At 50.5% G+C, this 19,969-nt stretch overlaps 1 protein-coding gene across 1 annotated transcript; it reads left to right on the top strand.

Annotated features, from left to right (window-relative positions):
• The first annotated feature begins 9,859 nt into the window (after positions 1-9,859).
• On the top strand, positions 9,860-19,232 carry Ankrd60 (ankyrin repeat domain 60). Its single transcript, XM_077800178.1, has 4 exons — positions 9,860-10,175; positions 15,340-15,470; positions 16,854-17,019; positions 18,928-19,232. The coding sequence occupies exons 1-4, from the start codon at positions 9,860-9,862 to the stop codon at positions 19,230-19,232; spliced, it is 918 nt and encodes a 305-aa protein (XP_077656304.1).
• The last annotated feature ends 737 nt before the right edge of the window (positions 19,233-19,969 follow it).

A 19,969-nucleotide genomic window follows, 5' to 3' on the forward strand; every position in this document is an offset into this window, starting at 1 on the left:
TGCTCTGTACCCCTAGTGGAAGGTCCGCCAGAATCTTGCCTTCTCCCTTCATGAGCTGGCTGTGATTCTTGGGGATCAGTTGATGGCAGCTGACCCGGTACCTGTCTTCAGTGGATTTTAAAGGATCTTGTGCACAGGAGTTCTTAAGCATCTTTATGATTTTCTAAAGGCAGGAAGGAGGGTTAAAAACAAGCTCCCTCTCTCCAGTCAGTCGTGTTAAGCCCTGGATATGTCTGGAATCAGTGAAAAACAAAAAGAAAAAAATTCACAGTGCAGTTGTCTGGGTTTCTTCTGTTGAAATGCACCATCCCAAATCTTAAAGTGGATGTTGTTTTATCAATAGGCAATGCCTTAGCGTGTTTCCTCCCCAGCTCCTGTCCTTCAGGGCTGCAGTTCTGTGTAGGGTGTTATGGACGCACAGCTGAGCACACTGGGTGCAGAAGAAGAAACCAGGCCCCTCGTGTGGCCTGACTTGCCCAGAGTCAGCTGGGGAGAGCCTGGGCCGAGGCCTGACCTCAGGTCGGCATGAAGGGCTTTCTCTGCAGGATATTGCTGCTTCCCGTCTTGCTTTTGTCTTGTCTTCTTTTTCCTTTTTCTTTTTTGCTGTAAAGGAACGATGAGTGTAAAAACAAGCATTTAGAAATGGCCTAGAGAAACTAATTAGTTGCATCCACTGACCCGGAGCTGCCCTTGGGGGGATGCGCTCTCAGACTCCCCTTTGCTGGTGCTGAGCTGACTGCAGGAAGGCAGCAGCGGCACTGTCCGCTGCACACACCGAGGTGATTGTTTAGGTGGGAAATGGCAGAAGGAAGAGACCCTGGGGCTTTTGGGAATACACAGCATAGGCAGGCGCCCACCAGGGGAAAGACTGGGAGCATCCTGGGCGAACTGATGTCAGTTGGCTGGGATGCCAGCTCACACACAAACTGGGCCATAGATGACAACTGAAAGGAGTTAGGGCATGAGGGAAAGGCAGGGATCTTCCAGTGCCAAACCTTAATCTGAAACAAAATAAGAGGGGGCACTTGGGGTTATTTTGTGGGTTTATATGTTTTTAATTACATATACATTTTAAAAAATAGTTTCTCCATGAAGACAAGAGGAAAGAATATCTGTATCAGCTTCAAGAATTTGTAGTGACCAATATCAGCAGGAATTGGAGGTTTGGACATTAACTAGCAGAGTAAGTAGAAACCTGTTCAGGGCAATGAGAAGGCAAATCAGAAGAAGTAAGTCTTAATTTTCCTACCTTATAATTGATTTCTAAACCAGCAGTAATAATGTTCTTTTGGATAAAGAGATTATGTTTTTATTAAGGTATAACCGAATTCCAAAGCTCTAAGTAACAAATACCACGGTCTCTGGGGAGACATTCATTTTCACACAGAGCCGGGGCTGCAGGCACCCTGGAATTAGAGTGTTCTGCTGTTCTATAAGGTAATTTGTTTGAACCAAATAAAAGATGAATTGCCCACTCTTCAATATTTCCCTATTAATCAGAGCAGGTTTTGCAAAGCTTTCTTGAGCATTTTGAGTGCTGTCGGCTCTGCAGGGTACAGCATGCTTTATGTACTTCAGCTGCTAAAGAAAATGGGGCGACAGCGAGATCTGAAAAGGTCTAACCCAGATGAGAAGATTATTAAATAAAAATGTCCCCCAAGGTGGCTTATATCTGTGCATCATTTCGTGTGTGGAGGAGTTATTCGATTCCATCTTGTGCCGGCAGTAGGAATGTGCTGGGTTTTCGTGATTATGAAAGGGTGATAGCATCGTTTTAAGTAACTCCCCTTCCCGAGGTGTATAATGCGCTTTTCGTGATGTGGAGAGGGTTTGTTTGTGTTGGCAGGGGTTTGGGTTTTAGTTCACGCCTTGTTGAGATTCATTTCGGTATCTTTAGTTTTCATTTTTCTTATCCACAACTCGAAATCTCTCCAGTCATTGTCTTCCCCGAAGAAATTCATCAGGCTTTTGCAGCCATTCAGGATATGATCTGGCTGGTGCCAGGGGCGAGCTGGAAGATTTTCTCTTTGCTGCGAGCTTTAATCATTATGCTTAATTTGAGAGATTGAGGCTCAGTCATTATGCCCGCTCCCCGCGCGCTGTGCAGAGCCGGAGGACAGCGGGCGGCTTCCACGGCGCCGCGTCGCCCTCTGGCGGCGGTGCGCGGCGGTGCGCGGCGGTGCGCGGCGCTGGCCGCCCGGCGTTATCGCTCCGCAGCGCCGATCTCCATCTCCGCCGCGCTTATTGCAGCCCGAGCTGCTGATAAGGATCCTGTGCTCCCGCGCCCGCGATACGGTGTCATTTTCCCCAGCACAGTGCTTTCCATATGAAAGTAGCACCTGCGCCCGTGGCTCGCGGCGCCGACCCCCCTCCCCGCCGCTTTTTCATTTCCTTTGGCTGCCTGGTGCAAATAATGCGGTCGGTTCCGCAGCCGCCCGGGCCGCGGGGCGCCGCGGCGCGCTGCGCCCGCTCCGCTCCGCTCGGCCGCCGGCTGGTGGCCGCGGCCGGGTCTCCAGGCGGCGCCCCCGCTCCCCCGCGGCCCGGGAGCCCGACCCGCGGTTCACGCTGTCGGATGGTGCGGGTGTCCTGGGCCGCTCGAGCGGTACCGGCTGGACACTAGGTCCGCGGCCGTCGTTTCCCAGCCTCTGTGGTGCGAAGCTGCATCCGCTTCCTTTTAGTTTGGTTTGTGCGCGTTGATTTTTGCCTCCACGTTTCTTAGCGTAGCCGTTTCGCGCGGCCTGGCCTTCTGCTGTGTGCATTTTACTGACCGCGCTGGCGAGGTCTTGTGCTGTTCGCTTCCCAGCCTGGCTGCCTCCATGCATACGATTAAATGAGAGTGAAGAGAAATTAGTGAGGTGTTCTTTGGGACCAAAGGAAGTTTTTTTGTTGTTGGGTTGGTTTTTGTTTTTTGTTTTTGTTTGTTGTTTTGTTTTTTGCTTTTTGTTATTTTGGTTTTGTTTTAATTTCACACAGCTGAAGCTGATTTTGGACCTCCGTAGCCCCTGTGGCGCCTGTGATTACCTAATGCACGTTGCCCTGAAGTTGTATGCCGAGAGGTTTCTGAAGTTGGTGGCTCTCCTTCCAACGAGGGAGGAAACACGGCCTTTTCTGTTTGGGAGTATTAAAAGCATTTGTGTGCAATGAATCAAAATGCATTCAGCTGTCATGTGTAACTAATTAGAACAAATAAAAAACAGAAAAAAAATAAAAAGCAATGCCATTAAAAATCATCAATTAAAAAAAAAGCAGGAGTGTTTATCTTCCATTTTAACATCTGTATTTTTCATGGGGTGAATTTGTCAGTTTACCTATAAAACCAGCTTTTAAATTTTGAAATTAGGAACTGTGTTATATATAGTTTTATCAATTTTTGGAGTAGCTTTTTTAAAAATTATGTGCCTCAGTGTTAGAATTTGTGGATAGATCACTTTATATGTGAAACCCTTTAAATAATAGCTGCTGCTTTTTATTTCTCTTCTTCTTTTTCTTTTTTCTTTCTTTCCTTTCCTATTCTTTTCTTTTCTTTCTTTCTTTCTTTCTTTTCTTTTTTTTTTTAACACTCTGGCATGGTTTTGTGAGGTGCTCAGTGTGCAGACTGCAGTATAGGAAAGCCGGTTCTGCTTCTCATGGGCTTCGTACCAGCTGAATACCGACTGAGAAATCTCATTTGAAAATACTGATTTTCTGATGGCTCTAAAATCTTATGAAAAGTGACATGTTCTAAGAAGTAACGATGTAGTTCGTTATGATGCAAGAAGAAATGTTCTAAAATTTAGACCCCCAAGCTTGCTAATGCATTTTTCAAATGCCATTCTCTTTTTCATTTTTAATGAAGGGTTTTTTATATGTGTGTCTATATGTTTATTGCCATATATTTAAACATCCTTTTTCTGTGTTCTAATGATTATTGTGACAAAACCGACTTTTTCTCTTGCTTGTGAATCCGTGAGAAAGGTGGGAGGGTGACAGATGTCTGGTTTCTGTTTCATGGTTAGAGACGGCACAAGGGCAGCATTTCTCATGAGCTCCTCCGTGTTTTCGCAGGCCGTGGTGATTCTGCATACGCTCTGGCCACACAGTTCAGGGGCCTGGAGTTAGTCCCCTGCCCCCGGGAGCTGGTGGGGGCTCCTGCACTGCTCTCAATGGGTGGGGTAGGTGAGGCCCTGGGAGAATCCACCCCTGTATTGCTCTGCAACCTGATGACATCCTTTCAACACAGAACCCCAGCCCCCGAGCCCTAGTTGGGAGCTCCAGGACATTCTGCCTGGACCCTTATCCTGCAGTGACGGGAAGCACCAACCCAGGCTCACCTTCCAGTGAGCTCACCCACCTGTGGATGGCCAGAGTCCCTACTGTGTGCCAGACATCCTGTGGCTGCTAGCAGGGAACAAGCTCTGACTCTCCCATTCCCTTTGTCTGGCCAGGCGAGGGCCATCCCACCACTGTACCTTACTGTAGCCAGTGGCTTTGGAAGGAGAGGGGATGAAAGGCAGAGCAAGAGGTGAGAACAGAGCCTGCTTCACCTCTTCAGGTACTTGAAGTTCATATCAGTCTGTCAGGCTCCTAGGCCACGTGCTCTACTGAGTGTTGGAAATGGGGGCATGTGTTTGGCTGGGGACAATGGCAGTGATGAGGGTTTATTGCCATTTATTGAATACTTCTTTAGTGCAAAGCATCTCATCACATCAGATTCTCTAATAGAGCTACTGTGTACTGAGCAATTTGCCTTTGGACTCTTGTTTTAGATAATACATTTCAAGCCCAGAGAGGTTAAGTAATTTACTCAAGATCACACAGGAAGTATAAACTCATGATTTTTGTTTTCTGCTGGTGTTATTTTAAGCATTGTAACTTTACTTCATGTACCTTTTCAAGCATATACAATGGTGTGATTCATCTCCTTGAGCCCATCACCCAGCTGCACTGATAGTACAATGACGCACACCATGGTTGGACCCTACCTGACCCCAAACCTCAAATCTCCTTTCCTCCCTCATAATCATCCCCAACCAAAGGACTCATGAACGCCCCCTGTAGGGCTGGAAGGGAATTGTGGAGTACTGGGCCATTTGCTTTGAAAAATGCCAACTCCCAAACTGCAGAAGCATAAATAATTTTGCTTTTGCTTTTTAATTCTCTATCTGGATTTAGAAAATCATTGAGAAACAAAAGGACATCACACCAACCAATTCTGTTCAAGAAAAATCAATGAGATTTGTTGTTGTTCTAACTAATTAATTATTCAGGTTTTAGAGCACCCACAAAAGCACAACCCAAAAGGCTCACTATAAGGTCACTTGCTACCTCCATTGCCTTCGGTAAGTGGCAGAAGGCAGTGGGTACCCTGCAGCCAGTTGTCCCTCTGGGAGTCTTGAGAGGACTATTCAGCACAGCTCTTGGGAAGTGTCACTAGGGAGTTGGGAGGGTTACTTGGAGCAAGACCATCTGGTTGAAGCCCAGGTCTACAACTTTTCGCCAGTGGCCTGGGGCAGAGCAGCCTCACTGTGTCCCCTGTGCCTGCTGCTGAAGGGCTCAGAGGGCTAGGGCTGCTCAGCTGGGCAGGACAGTGCCTGGCGCCTATCTGCTAGCTGTGGCTCCAGTGTCACCCACCAGGGTCCAGATGCCCTGCAGCAGGAAGATCTCAGGGCCTACCTGGCGTGTTCCCACCCAGCTGTCATGAGGCCTCCAGATATCACCACCAGATTGGACCAGAATTCTCTCACTCTAATACTAGGCTAATTTTGCTCTCCTAGGGGAGTCCTGAGGATTAAATGAGGGGATATACATACAGCTGGCCAGGGAAGGAGTGCGCAGGAGATGCTGGAGGAGCGTGCTGCGCAGAGAGCCACACCCTGCATCAGAGCCTGTGCCCTGGTGGATAGCAGAGGTGGGGTTCGAACCCTTCGTGGCCAGCCACATGCAGTGCGGCAGCACCCTGCTCCATGCTTTGTGCAAAGGACCGCACGGTTGAGGACAGTGAGGCTTGGAAAAGTTAAGCCATAAACCCAGGCCATGTCGCTGGTCAGTGGCTAAATGAGGCTGAAATATTAATGGTATTTCTAACCACATTCAGTGCTGGGATTTTGAAGCTCACACGCGCACACACACACACACACGTATACCTTAAACCTACAGATTCTGAATTCTTTGGCACTACACAAGTTTGTGTTTTTAGAAAACAGTTGGACAAGTCGCTCCTCTGGCTTCCCTGCTTGTTGCCACAAGCAATGGTGCAGGAGGACCAGCTTGCAGAGCCCCTGCGTCCCAGCCTCGGGGCCTTGCTTAGGATCCCTCGCTGCTGGCCAGAGCTCCGCGGTGGACACTGCTGGACAAGGGTGCGCCCTGCGCTTTTCCAAACTTACACACTTCAATAAACCATCAGCTGTTAAAGGGGGAACTGGACTTCCTCTAGGAAACAATGGCAAGTCATGTGACAACACAGTTCCAAAGTAGTAGGTGAATTAATAGACCAACTTTTGTGCCTATTATTTATAAAACAGCTAAGGAAATAAATGCAATTAGTCTTTATGTTTGATGAACATATGCTAAAGTACAAAATATCACGTGGTCTTCTAGAAAGGAGGGACACTTGTAAATTTTGAGGCATGATGTAAAAGTTAGTGACTTATGCTGTGACTTCTGTTCCACTGCAGCGGAGGTGTACTAAGAAGACACTCCTACACCAGCCTGGTTGGTTATTTTAAACCTGAGCAAGACTAAGTTAATAAAATCTGTGTGTTCTTTGAATGGTTTATTTCTACACCCCAATATAGGGAGAGGTTATATCCTTCCCTGTACCTGTACCTCTGCCCCACCCACGAGCAACTGCCCTCCTCCTGTCTTCCACTTGGTGCCAGTTCTTTTATATTTCAGGGAAAACAAGTAATATTAATTTTTTTTACTTACTATAATTTTTTAAATATGCAAAACTATTGGGAGTCCATCTTTAAAAGTTAGATACTTAATAATGAAGGCATTTTGTCATTTGAAAGGACGTCCGTATGACTATTCTATTAAAATGACTTGTTATCCTGACGTGGTTTCACAACAGCAGCAGCAACTAGAGGATGTGTTAAGACACAGTTCATGGCACATGTGATACGAACTTGTGATTTCTCTCCTCAGGGTATTTTAGAAATGCAAGTAACCCTCATCTTGAAGTTGCTGGAGAGACCATCTTGGCTTTGCAATCTGACCAGGACCAAGATGTTTCCTTTTTGCCACCCTAGAACCAAGCGACAGAGTCTTCTGGACCCTACTGCACCAGGAAAACAGGATGGACTCCTCTGGGAAGGTTGTTTCATGCCTGGCACCTTTGGCTTGTGACCTGAAGGGGAACTGATTGTATTTTATCTGCTGAAGAAGAAAAGACTTCTGAAACTTCCACATTGTGCACCCAAATGACAGACCCCTTTCCTGTCTGAGGCTCCCAGACTGAATCTCGGTGGGGACTTAAGTGCAGATGGCTAGGCCTGTGCCACATTCCCCAGCCCCACAGGCCTGACCCAGGACACCTAGTGGACAGGGTGCAGCCTGCCAGCAACTTGTTTTGTTCAAGACAGACTGTATTCGAGTCTCCCCTCCCGATCACTTATTAGAAGCTCTGAAATCTTTACTAGACTTGCATATTTGTTTCCCTTTTGCTTTTATATAAAATATAGTTCATGGTGTTATATTTATTTTTAACTGAGATACTGTACATATGTAAATATCTTTTTTTTATTTTTAGATAAGATCTCACTAAGTTGCTCAAGCTGGCCTTGAACTTGGGATTCATCTGCCTCAGCCTCCCAAGCAGCCAGGATTACAGGCTTTGTGCACTGCCATGCCCAGCTTGTAAATAGCTCTTGACAGGAAGAAAATATATGAATGTAATATTAGCTTCCTATCAGTGAACTGAACAAATATATCATTGAAATTTATGCTGCAATCTGAGTTGCTGCAAACATAGCCCAGTTTGTTTACTTTTGAAAAATGTGACAAAGCTACTAAGAATGATTTATGGCAGGCTTCCTACTACTGTGGGTGGGACTTCTTAAGCACTCACCCTCTGCTTCTCCCCCACTCTCCTCACAAAGATGGTGTTGGTGTAAAGCTGAAGGATTCTTCATTTTTGTACAGATATATTGTCGACGTTTAAGAACTTGAGAGGGAAGTAGATAACTGAGATGCATGGATATCAACTTTCATGCTTTAGAATACTAAAAGATAGGAAACCATAGTTCTGATCAGAACTTGCCCACAAATACCAGCGATTCTGGGGGGTTAGATCATGTACTCTTCAAATTGATGTACACCGAACTTAGATTTCATGCTTTTAATATTTAGACTCAAATGCTTTAGAATTTAAACAGTTTTTTCATTAGTTAATAATTCAAGGTTCTGTAAACATTTGATTAAACTCTGCATGCATATGTCATTGTTCTTGTTTTTCTGTTTATCTTCTCAACAATAGGCCCAGAGAAGAAGGAAGAGTGGGGAGGGGATTTAGGAACCCGCTGCCAAGGGCCCTCTTTTCCTCTCTGATCTTTTTTTTGTATGTCTTTTTCTTCTTTTTTAAAATAAAATTTCTGAAGCTACACATTAAATTTCCTGATATAAAGGATACCCCCTTCCCAATCCCCAAATTCTATTGAACTGATTCTCTGAGAAGAACAGAAGGAATCCATACCTACCATGCCAAAGAAAATAAGACGTATGAGATTTTACTTTGTAATCCAGGGTGACATTTAGGCAATTTCACAGAATGAGTTAATCACAATCAGAAGCCACATATTAAAAAAAAAAAAAAAAAGTCTTGGAGATACTGTTTTTCTTTGGTAACAAGCAATCTTTAATTTTTTTTATTGCTCAGAAAGTGAGACTGTCATGTTGTTAAAATCTGTTAATCTAGTATCAAATACAGTTATTCAACTGCAATCTTGTATTCTATACAGAGATTAATTTACCATTAAGGGAAAAAAAATGAGCTTCTACACGTGTAGAATTCTACAGGTGTAGAATTTGCATGCTGAACCACAAGGTGCCTGTGAGGCCCTTAGGGACTCCATAAATAATTAACCTTTATTTACAATTCAATTTGTATGTTAAAATTGTCTATAATGTGAATGCCTTTCCAAAGCAAAGATTTCTCCTGGCTGCAGTTTCTTTTCAGAAAGTATCTCAAAGCTTAGGTTTGATTGTTTTTTGAAACAACAGAATTTTCCAAGGTGGTTCTTGGCTCCCCTCTCTCCTCTGCCTGCCTCCGCCCCGCCCGCCTCCAGCCCGTTTGTAGGTGTTAATTGCTCCTGGGCTCCTTGCTGAGTGTGACTTGAGCCCACAGGTAAACTTCCTGTTTACTTGAAAGCTGGGTGAATTGGTGGAAACACCTTTCTCCCTCCATGCGCTCAAGGACATTTTCAAAGTTGGTGAGGTTTAGTGTCGTTTTGCGAATTTCCTTGGAGGCCTCAGGCCAGCCCACGTCGTTTCTGCCACGCTGACCGGTCCCTGGCCAAGGTCTGCCCCTGGCTGCCCCCTGGACAACGTGGAGACTTTCTCACGCGCAATTCCTCCAGGTGGCTTGCCCTGAATTACGCCAAGGTTGTATTTTAAACAGACCCGGAGAGGGAACAGTTTCCCAGCAGCAGCAAGACCCCCTCCCCCGCCCCCCCCCCACACACACACACACTCTGTTATCCAGGGTGACAGGGGCGGGGGCGAGCGGAGGCCAGCCCCTGGTCAGGTAGCTCAGGCCCTCGGAGGCCACGCATTGTCCTGCCCGGTGCCTGGCCACTGCCGCCCGTCGTCACAGTCGGGCGGGGGCGTGGGCCCGGGGCGCGCGGGGGCGGCAATGACGCGTGGCCACTGCGCTCCAGCAGGGATGACGCGCGGCCGGGCCATGCGGCGGGCGGCGGGGGCGGGCGGTGCGCTACCCGAGCGGCCGCTGGGGGGCGCCCCGCGCCAGGCCTCTTTGCAGCCCAGGGCCCGCGCCCGCAGCCAGAGCAAGCAGCAGGCGGGTGAGCCGGTGGACTCGGACCCTGAGGTCTTCTTCTTGCGGGTGCGGCTAGAGGACACTGGGGAGGTGTTCCGAGTGTCAAACTGCCGCGGTGACACGACCGTGCGGGAGCTTAGAGAGGACCTGGACCTGATTGTCGGCATCCCCTTCAACCTCCAGCGGCTCCACTACTTGGACCAAGGTGGCCCCTGCCCTCCCCACGTCCCTTGAGCTCCGGTGAGGGGTACCTGGTACTCCTCCTGCCTGAGTTATAAAGGGAGGCCTGCCTGCGAGGGTACCCCGGGTGTTAACACACACCGGCCACCTTTAAACCCCAGGTGGAAGAGCCACTGGGGGTCTTAGCCACATAGGGACTTTTCAGCCCCAAACACTGGATTCACAACAGACCCCAAACTCAAGGCAGACCTCACAGCAGGCCCCCTAGTCCACAGAAATCCTGCCTGGGTCAGACTACATCTGCCAACCTCTAGTAAGTCCAGCTCATAGGAGGACCCCAGATCTCCACACCACAGCAAGGTACCCCAGAAGCCCAGACCCTCAAGTTCCCCATGTCTTCATAAGGGACCTATGCCCCAAAGCCAGCTGTGTCCACACAAGACCATAAACCGAACAAACAAAAAAAACCCTATCCTCAGAAGTACCAAACCCAGGACAATCTGCCTGTCAGAACCCCAAACTCCAAGCAAACCCAAGTCCTCATGTCATACTTGTCAACATTGGAACCCCAAGTCCCCTAGCCAGCCATGTTCTCACAAGCTCACAAAGCCTGAGACAAACCCTGTTGATCTCAGGACCCCAGTCTGGAACAGAACTGACTGAACCCCAAATCTCCAAGCTAAACAATATAGCCTCAAACCCCAGATCCTTCACCAGCTGGGTCTCTCCAAGGAAGCTAAAATTCCAACCCTTCCCCCACAATACCCCTAAGCTCAGAAAAAACCTTGCCAAATTTGAAACCCCAATCCCCCAGGCTAATGATGACTACCTCACAATTGGAGTCCTGCAGCAACTGTGTCCATGCAAGCATGCCAGAGCTTGAATGCCCACGTTGGGACCCCAGCTCAGAGCAGACCTGCCCAAGACTGAGCCCCAGTTCCAGGCTAACCATCATTATGTTAGAACCCCCAAACTCCCATCAGCCATGTCCATGCAAGGATGTCAAAACTCCAAAAAGCCCTGCCCACACTAGGACCCCAAAACAGCATACAAGCCCAAGACTCAACCCCAAACCTCCAAGCTAACCATTGCTACCTCAGAACCCCAAAACTTCCATCAATGGTGTCCACACAAGGACTAACTGAAGCGTTGCCCGTCCCAGGACCCCAGGACCCAGAACAAATGGCCACATTTGAACCCCAAGTCTTCAGGTAATGACCATTACCTCAGAACCCTGACTCCTTCAGCAACTGGGTCCACACAAAGATGCCAAAATTCAAACCAACCTGGACCACCTCAGTACCCCAACCAAGAACCGAATCCCAGATCTCCACACTGGAGTACTACCTCAGAACCCGGAGTCCTCTGGCAACCATGTCCACACAAGGATGTCGGAGCTCAGTACAAACCCTACCCACCTCAGGACCCCAAAACCAAGGACAAACTTGGCCAGATCTTGAGCCCCAAATCCCCAAGAGAGTCATGTGACCTTCAGAACCTGAGTCCTCCAACAGCCGTGTCCACACCAGGGTGCCAAACTTGGAGAAGAACTCTGCCCCCTCAGGGTCCCATGATCTCTCTGCAAGCACTGTCACATTTGCCCCTCAGATCCTGGAGCTGCCCTGGTGTCCACGAAATCCTAAATCCCAGAGCAGACTCTACCCAAAACTCTGGATTCTGAATCCCGTCTCCAGCTAGCCATCTCTATCTCCACACCCCAGACCATCAACAACTTTTGTCAAAGCCCCAGACAAACCCTGTCCTCATCCAGAGCCCCAAACCCAAAGCCAGCTGTGCCCACATCTTAAAGCTAGTCCCTGAGGTTACCATGACCGCATCGGAACCCCAATCCAGGCAAAGGGTCCTCAGAAGATTTCCAAGAATGAGACAAATCCTGCCTACAACAGGACCCCAAAACTCAAGTGAAATATTCCCATACCGAACCCACAAACCTCCATGAAATCACAGCTACCCCAACTCTCCAAGGTTGAAGTCAACCATGTCCATGTCAGGAAGTCAAGGTTCAAACCAAGCTTTGCCTGTATGAGGACCCCAAAACTCAAAAGCAAACTATGCTTATATTTGAAACTCAGATTCTTTTAGCTAAACCCACCCATACCAGGATCCCCAATTATAGACCAAACCCTGGCGAATTCAGTCAGAACCCTAAATCTTGGAGCAGATCCTATCACCAAGACCCCAAATCTCAGTGTAGACCTGCCTGATTTCCTAACCTACAGTTTCCACACTATCCGGGCTTCATGAGAACCCCGAATCCCAAAACAAGTCCTGGCCATACAAGGTCTCCAAATACCATACAAGAGACCCTTTCCCAAACTAGGACTCCTAAACAAACAGCAAACCTTGTTTGCATCAGAATCCCAAATCCAGAGCAAATTCTGTCCTTATCAGGACACCAAAGCTCAAAGCAAACCCTGTCCACATTTGAACCCCAGTCCTGGCTCTAACCCAGTCTGTATCAGAATCCTGAATTCTGAGCTGTGTTCTTGCCTAGGAGCTCAAAGCTAGCCCAACCGGAATCAGCACTCAGTATCCGAAGCTCACCATGCCTAAAGCAGGACCCCCAAAGACCCTTTGTCCAGACAGATCCCATGTGGGAGGTAGGTACCTGGGGGAGGCCAAAGACCCCACGGCTCAGGTCTCCCTCCACTCATCTCCTTCCCTCAACCTGAGGACGTGGTTTCCCTATCCCGATTTCCTACAGTATTTAGGATATGAGAACAGGATCAAAGCCCCTGAGATCCATCATCTCCCCACCCGGTTGAAATCAACGCAAAACACTTCAAGAAAATGAAGATATTAAAAAAAAAAAAATTCTCTGGGTTGCTGCACAGAGATGTGAGGAGCCGATATTGCAGAGAGACTGCAGCTGTACTGCAGGGCCCGGAGGCGATGGAGACGAGACCTGAGAGCAGCCTGTCTCCACCAGCCAGCTCCCGGACTGCCCTTCTGGGCTCAGTTTCCTAATCCGTAAAGCAGAGCCCCATTAGCTCTGGAATTCTCCGTGCTGTTCCCCCATGGACAGGAATGACTCAGGAAACTCCAAACGGGCAGTGAAGGCCAAGACGCTTTTGCACTCTTTAAAATAGGTTCAACATTTTTCCATGGCATATTTATTTTTCTGCAGGAACATTCAGAAGATGTTCTTGGGCATTTTCAAGGCCTTATTTAGCAGGAAGAGTGTCTCCAGCCTAGACTGTACCTCACATGTTAAGAACGACGGTGAATCATTGAAGGGCTGATTAAGGGTCCCCCACAAGTAATTTGAAAATTATGTATCTCCAACTACAAATGTCTGGACCCCTTCTGTTCATTTATTTTCACTGATGAGCCCTGCTGAGCAATAAATTCAAGAGAGTTAAGAGGGAAAGAGAGAGATGGGGTGAGTTAACACTGATGTCACAGAGCTGTCACTCAGCAGCCACTTAGCAACTGCTACAGAGCATGACCTCTCTCTGTTGCACGGTCCTTCCTGTGGATGGCAAACGAGAGAGAAGATGGTACGACTTCAGTGTTAGGAGAAATTTGGGCTACTGTCTATAATCTGGGGATGCTGCTCTTGCCCACGGCGAAGGCGGAAGAGGGAAGAGCGAATGAGATCGTGTGTGAGCAGCCCATCCAAGCAAGTGGTCAGGGAGTCAGCGAGTGAGGCAAGGGGTGCCCTTCCTATCCTTGGGCAACTCTGCTGATTGACTTAGCTGGCGATAGTGCTCGAGCCTAAGGCCCGGCCGTCTGCCTGTCAAGGAGCGTGCTCTGCATGTGTCACCTGCCCGCCTTTGCCAGGGAGCATAGCTTTCCTCAGTGTCTCAGAGCTGTCTGGAAGTCGAGTTGTCTTAGACTGATTGCTAAAGATCCTCTGTGTTCCAACCACAGACAGGACCCCGATGAACAGATTGGTTAGTCACTATCCTCCACTTCCAGCCACTCTTTGGAATTTCTAGTGATCAAATGGTGTCCCTAGAGCCCACAAAGCTCCAGTCTGTTAGCAGATGGCTTTGCCCATTCCAGCCAGGGACGCTTCTGCGTGCTCCTAGCAGATGGAGGTGCACCTGTCTTAAGGGGTTGTCGAGAGGATCAAAGAACTTAGTGCAGGCACAAGGCACTCACTTTGAAGGACTGAACACACAGGCCCACAGGGGTCCCTGCCACCCGAGCCCAGCAGACCAGTGAGCTCCACTCCCTGGGAATGTGTGTTGGCCTGGCATGGGCAGACCTGAGGCACACTTGTCATTCTTGAGACTGTAGATGGCCAACGCGAGAAAACGCATGTGTTTGAAAAGGTCAACCAAATACAGCTTGAATGGTCTAAAAAATGCTCTCTGTTAATATTCATGTTACCACTGCCAATGGTCTTCCCCAGAGCCTGGATCTGTGAACTTAGAACAGACCCACCCTGGGTCCTTCACGTGGATAAGCCTCTGTGCCAGGTGATGACAGGCTTAGGAGCTCAAACACGCCAAGCCCCAGCACAGTGAAAGTCAATATTTGCTCCTTACATGGCCATGGGTCTGCCTTGAGATGATCTTGTCCCCCGGGGCCATTGGCAACACCTGAAGATGTTTTTGACTATGGGAACCAGGTGCAGGGGCTCCTGATCCCCTTGGGTAGAGACCAGGGAGGCTGCCTCACGTCCTGAAGTGCGCAGGGCAGAGAGCACTCAAGTTCAAAATGTCAGGTGTGCCAGCATGGCGAAACCCTGCCCAGGGTCGTCATGTGAATCCAACAATTTTTGGTCACTGTCACCTCTTTGGTTAGCAAATGACAACATTGACCAGAGCTGGTCTTTTAGTTAAACGTATGTAACTTGTGTAAGTGCATTTTACCGCAATACAGAGTTGCCTCAAGTTTAAGTAGTTCTCTTTGTAAGAGTTTGCCTCATAAAACGTCTTTACTGACTCATGTATTTTTTCGCCACAGGACAAGCTATAATTGCAGAATTTTATAAATGGTTGCCATTGTGTTTTTGGTCCAGCTTCAATCCGGGCCGAGCCAAATTAATTTTCTAAAAAGCATTAACGACAACAGGCTCATGCGGAATCATCAAATGAGATCTTTGTTCAAGATTCTAAAATTATCTTTGCGATTCCCAAGGTCAGATAATCTCCTAGCCGATGTAATAAGTTTTCTTTAATGCCCAATTTTTTAAAAGGAAACATTGCTCCCCGCAGGAGATATGACAGATGACGGCACCCTCAAGTTCCATGACGTCGTGCCCGGAGGAGTGATTTCCCTGAGCATTTGGCATTACGATGGCTGGATAGAACTGGTTCTGGCAGCCGTGGAAGGGGACCTCAGTAAGGTGCTTCCCGCTTCTTTCCACGGGTGTTGCGCACAGCGACAATCTTTAGTGTGCGGGTTTGAGTGGAGGCTTCAGAGAAAGGAAGAAAGATGAGGACCTTGGTCCCCATGATGGCACACTGTTTCAGGAGCTTCCCCTCGCTCTAGGGGCGCACAGTTCCACGCCTTTACTTATTTATGGCTTAGGGACCCACTCATCCCTCACCCCCCACAATCAAGGCAGCGCCTACGTCCCTTTGCCTTCTGAGGTTGAGAGTCACTTGACCCTGGTGGAGGGCTCCGGAGCTCTGGGCCTTGCCTGCCTGCTGCGGCCGTGCCCAGGTGAGCGGGAGGTGACCCAGTTCCGGGGGGCCCACACAGCACCCTGGATGGCAGCAGGACCCACTGTTTGCCAGGCCTCCCCCGCGGGGCACTCAGCTGACTCTGGGTGGGAGGGAAGGACAAAGACCAGGATGTTTACCCATCAGAGAAGATGAATCGCTGACACGGGGATGGATAGGTGGATGTTTTCCTGTGGGATCAGATTCAGGGGGAGAGGGTGCAGTTCCATCGCTGGGCTGTGGCCAAGCAAGGGCCGGCCGCAGGCCCTGGCATGAAGGGCGGCCCGTCCCGGTCATTGCAATCCTCGTCCAGACCCGTCCTTGCTGCTGTCCCTTCTGTGTCCCAGCATCCCCATCCCTGGGCCTTTCTTCTGCTGCCAGCAGTTTGGTCTGGGCTCAGCTTTCTGGCTCTCGCCCCGACGTAGGGTTCTCTCTCTCCTGTTTGGGGTCTCCTGTTTGGAGTCAGAACTGCCGCAGACCCATGTCCTTATGTCTGTCACTTCTGTCCCCTGTGCTGTTCCCCACCTGGCCCTGATGTCTGAGGCAGAGTCCTTCCTGTGGATCCTGCAGGCTTCCTCCCATGTTCCAGGAGGTGACCATATGACAGGGCTATGCCCCTGTGAGAGGGGTACAGAGTGCTCCACAGAGGCACTGGGCACCAAAGTGGACAGGAGGCCAGAATTCGGGCTGTCTCGAGGAGACTTCCCCCTTGGGCTGCCCTCTGGCGAGGCCATATCTTGGCTGGTGTCTTTGTTAAGGCCACTACTACCTTCCTCTGGCCACCAAAAAAGCTATTTGCTCTCGTTAAAACATCGACTGGGATGTTCCTGCCTCCCCAAGTTGACGGATGGTGATTTTGTCCCGGGAACACCCACGGGGCGTTGAAGAGTGTCCCCCACCACCCTTCCCTGGCTTCCTACCATTTCTTGATGAGGCTTTGCCCTCTCCTTTCCCATCAGGCACCTTGGTGTGGGTCCAGCAGACAGACCTTCCCTGAGCTGCCCCCAGCCTCTGACCGCACCTGCTGCCCTTCCCAGAGTAACCGTCTGTGTTCTCTCCCCCAGCTGTCCTGTCTCGGGATCACTGAAGATTCCTTCTACCGAACAGCAAATTCACGCTCCTTGGAGGGTGAGAAGTGGAAGCGGTGGACATCCCAGAGAGCATTTGTGGCCTTGTACATCGCCTCCCACAGAGGTCACTGTGACGCGGTGCGGTACCTTCTAGAACAAGGTAATCTGGGCAGGAAGCATGGTACTTTGGAGAGTCTCGGGGGACAGCATCTTGGTCTTCCTGGATCCTTCAAGTGCTGATTCCCTGGGTCTGAGTCCTGTCACTCACAGAGCTGGGTCCTCCGTGCCAGGCCTCCATGGGTGTCTGGGAGTGTCTCCGTTCATGCCAGGCAGAGGCCGTCGAGGCCAGACCCTGGAAGATGCTGCTGTTGCAGAGAGACAGAAGTTCAAGACTCCAGGACAGGGAGCAGCAAAGGGTTTCCTGGCACGTTATTTCCAACCAGAACACCGCTGGGGACATGGCCACACTGTCTGCACAATTCTAGTCCCACCTGCAGTTGGAACATCCCAGGTGGCCTGGCCCACGGGTGGTCCTCGGGCCGGCCCTGCCTTCTTTCTGCAAGTCTTGCAGTTACTTCCTCTGGTGACATTCTCCCCAGACTCTTCTCACTCTTGCCTCCACTTAGGGGTGACCATTGTTCTGTCTGTGTGTGTGTGTGGGGGGGTGCTCATGATTGAGATGCAGAAGGTTGGAAACGTGTAGGCAAGAGCTGCAGGGCCCTGGGGAGAGGAGGCTGGCGAGGCCGCGTGGGCTTGACGGGCAGGCTCCACGTCAGACCCCTCCTCTCAGTTCCTCTATTATCCCCACTCCACCAAGCACCGTGGAGAGCAGCCCGGGTTTCCTGGGCAGGATGACCGGGCTGCGTGTCGGGCACATGGACCTCTGAGCTGGGCGAGGGTTGGCGACTGAGCCCTCTGCCTTCCTCCACTGCCTCTTTCCTGTTGAAGAATGAAATATGGCTTCTCACAGCCCAGCAGTCCTTTAAGCTCATGAAAAGTCATTTTCACTCTGATGGAACCGTGATGTATTTGAAGGCACCAGTTAAAAAAAAAAAATGACAGCCGGCTTTGCAAAGTTTTCTGTCCCCTGCAGACGCTGCTGGGAGGAGGCATGTGGGGTGGACTCCACCATCCAGAGTCTGATGGAGACTTCGCCTCACCAGCCAGCCATAGCTCATGAAAACAGGCCCCGGAAATGTCAGCCGAGTTTAATTGAATCGCCTTGTTTTCTGTGTCATGATATTTGTTACCCAGAATTTGATTCCATTCAACAAGTCCACACTGGACACCTGCCATTAGCCCGTCCATCTTCGGGAGACAGTGAGGCATTCAATCGAAGGGAGATCTGTCCAGGAGTCAGGCTGCTGGTCGTCCGTCACTTCCCAGTGCCTGTCTCCTCCAGGCCCGAGCTACGTGCCTGGGGTGAAAACAGCAGCCATCAAAATGAGTATCTTCTACCCTCATGGAGCTCACTGGGGAAGTTATCAGATTACAAATAATTAACTCCATGGTCAGTCGCATGGGGGTATTTTAAAGGTGGCAGATGTCTGCTGAATTCATGCAGGGGTGCTGTGGGGAAGGGGAGCTGAGGAGGGCTTCCCGGGAAGGTGAATGGAACACTTAAGAAGGACAAGAGGTATCCCAGGGCTGGGGGAAAACAAGCAAGAGTTTTGTTTGTGACAGGAACAGTTTGTACAAAGGGCCGGGGGCAGGATGCAGAGCAGGGTTTAAGGGTAAAGACAGAAGGTAGGTGAAATTAGACCCTCCACCGTGGGCAGGGTCATGGAGGAAGAATGTGGGGGGCTGGTGCTGCACTGATTGGGGGGGTACGGGTGAGAGAGCAGCAAAGATCAAGACATTGACCCCACAGCAGGGGGACTGCCGTGATGAGGTCTAAGTGGGAGATGACATGGCACTGTGGAAAGACACTGGCTGTCACCAGGGGACAGGCTGGTGCTCAGGGGTGCTGGAAGGGCAGCAGTGCCCGGTCCGGCCCCTCCTGTGTTTCTGGTGCCCACTGTCTCTGAGGGAGAGTGGCCCTCGCTGACCCGGCTTTCTCATTTCACAGGTACCAGCTTCCTGGATAGCACGCCCCTGGGCAGGACGCCCCTGCACGTGGCCGTGGCCATGGGCCGGCTGGACTGCATGAAACTCCTGCTGGAGCACGGGGCCCCCATCCAGGAGAAGGACGCCAAGGGGGAGACCCCCATCTCCATCGCCCGCTGCGTGAACCGCAAGCTGACGGAGCAGCGCCTGTTCCTGCTCTACTGGCTGGCCAAGGGGACGGGGAAGACGCGCATCAAGGACCTGATCCTGAGGCAGGTCTTCCAGAGGATGTGCTCCAGCTTGGGCTCCAGGAAGACCTCAAGTTAGCTCCCCTGGAGACGTCTGCCCACCAAAGCCGACCCCGGCGACTGGGCAGAGGTCACCCGTGGGACCCCAGTGGTGCTCGCCAGGGCGGGGACCGGGAGATGAGCCAGACTCAGACACGGAGTTCACCGTCCTGCTGGAGGGAGGGTGACTTGGGGAGGGGGCGGCGGGGCCGCGTGTTCCTGCGCCTGTCCTGACCCATTACAGACCCACAGGCCCGCGCGGCCTTTAATTCTAAGCTGTTTGCGCCTCGTGTCCCGTCATGCTGAGGCAGGGGGTGACAGGAACCGACCCCCCACCCAGGCTGTTCAGGGCAGCGCTGTCCAGGACGGATCACAGTAATGAGCGCGACTGTCACTCTGCAAAGCAAGTGCCCGCCACTGTCGGGAGGTCTCGAGGGTTCAGTGTGTGAGATCCTTGCAGCTGGGCGCTCCCTGGCTAGGGGTGTTGGGAAAGCGTGGCCAAGCCATGTTGGAGGGACAGAAGCCAAGCCGGGGGGACCTTGGTTCTCCCACGTGGCTGCCTCAGGACCTCAGCGAGGTGCGGCGGAGGGCGGCACACAGGACAGAGGACAGAGCCTGGTTTCTTGCTGTGGCCAGTGCCAGCCCCGCAGCCTCCCCGCAGGCAGGCAGATACCCTGAGTGTCTGCGCCCGACTCACGCCACCTCGGGTCAGGCTGGGAGTGGGCCTGCAGCAGCCGCACCCGCCCTGCAGATGGGGGCCTGGGCTTGGAAGCAAAC

This window comes from Urocitellus parryii, chromosome 6, assembly GCF_045843805.1.
Source record: "Urocitellus parryii isolate mUroPar1 chromosome 6, mUroPar1.hap1, whole genome shotgun sequence".
NCBI classification, from domain to species: Eukaryota; Metazoa; Chordata; class Mammalia; order Rodentia; family Sciuridae; genus Urocitellus; species Urocitellus parryii.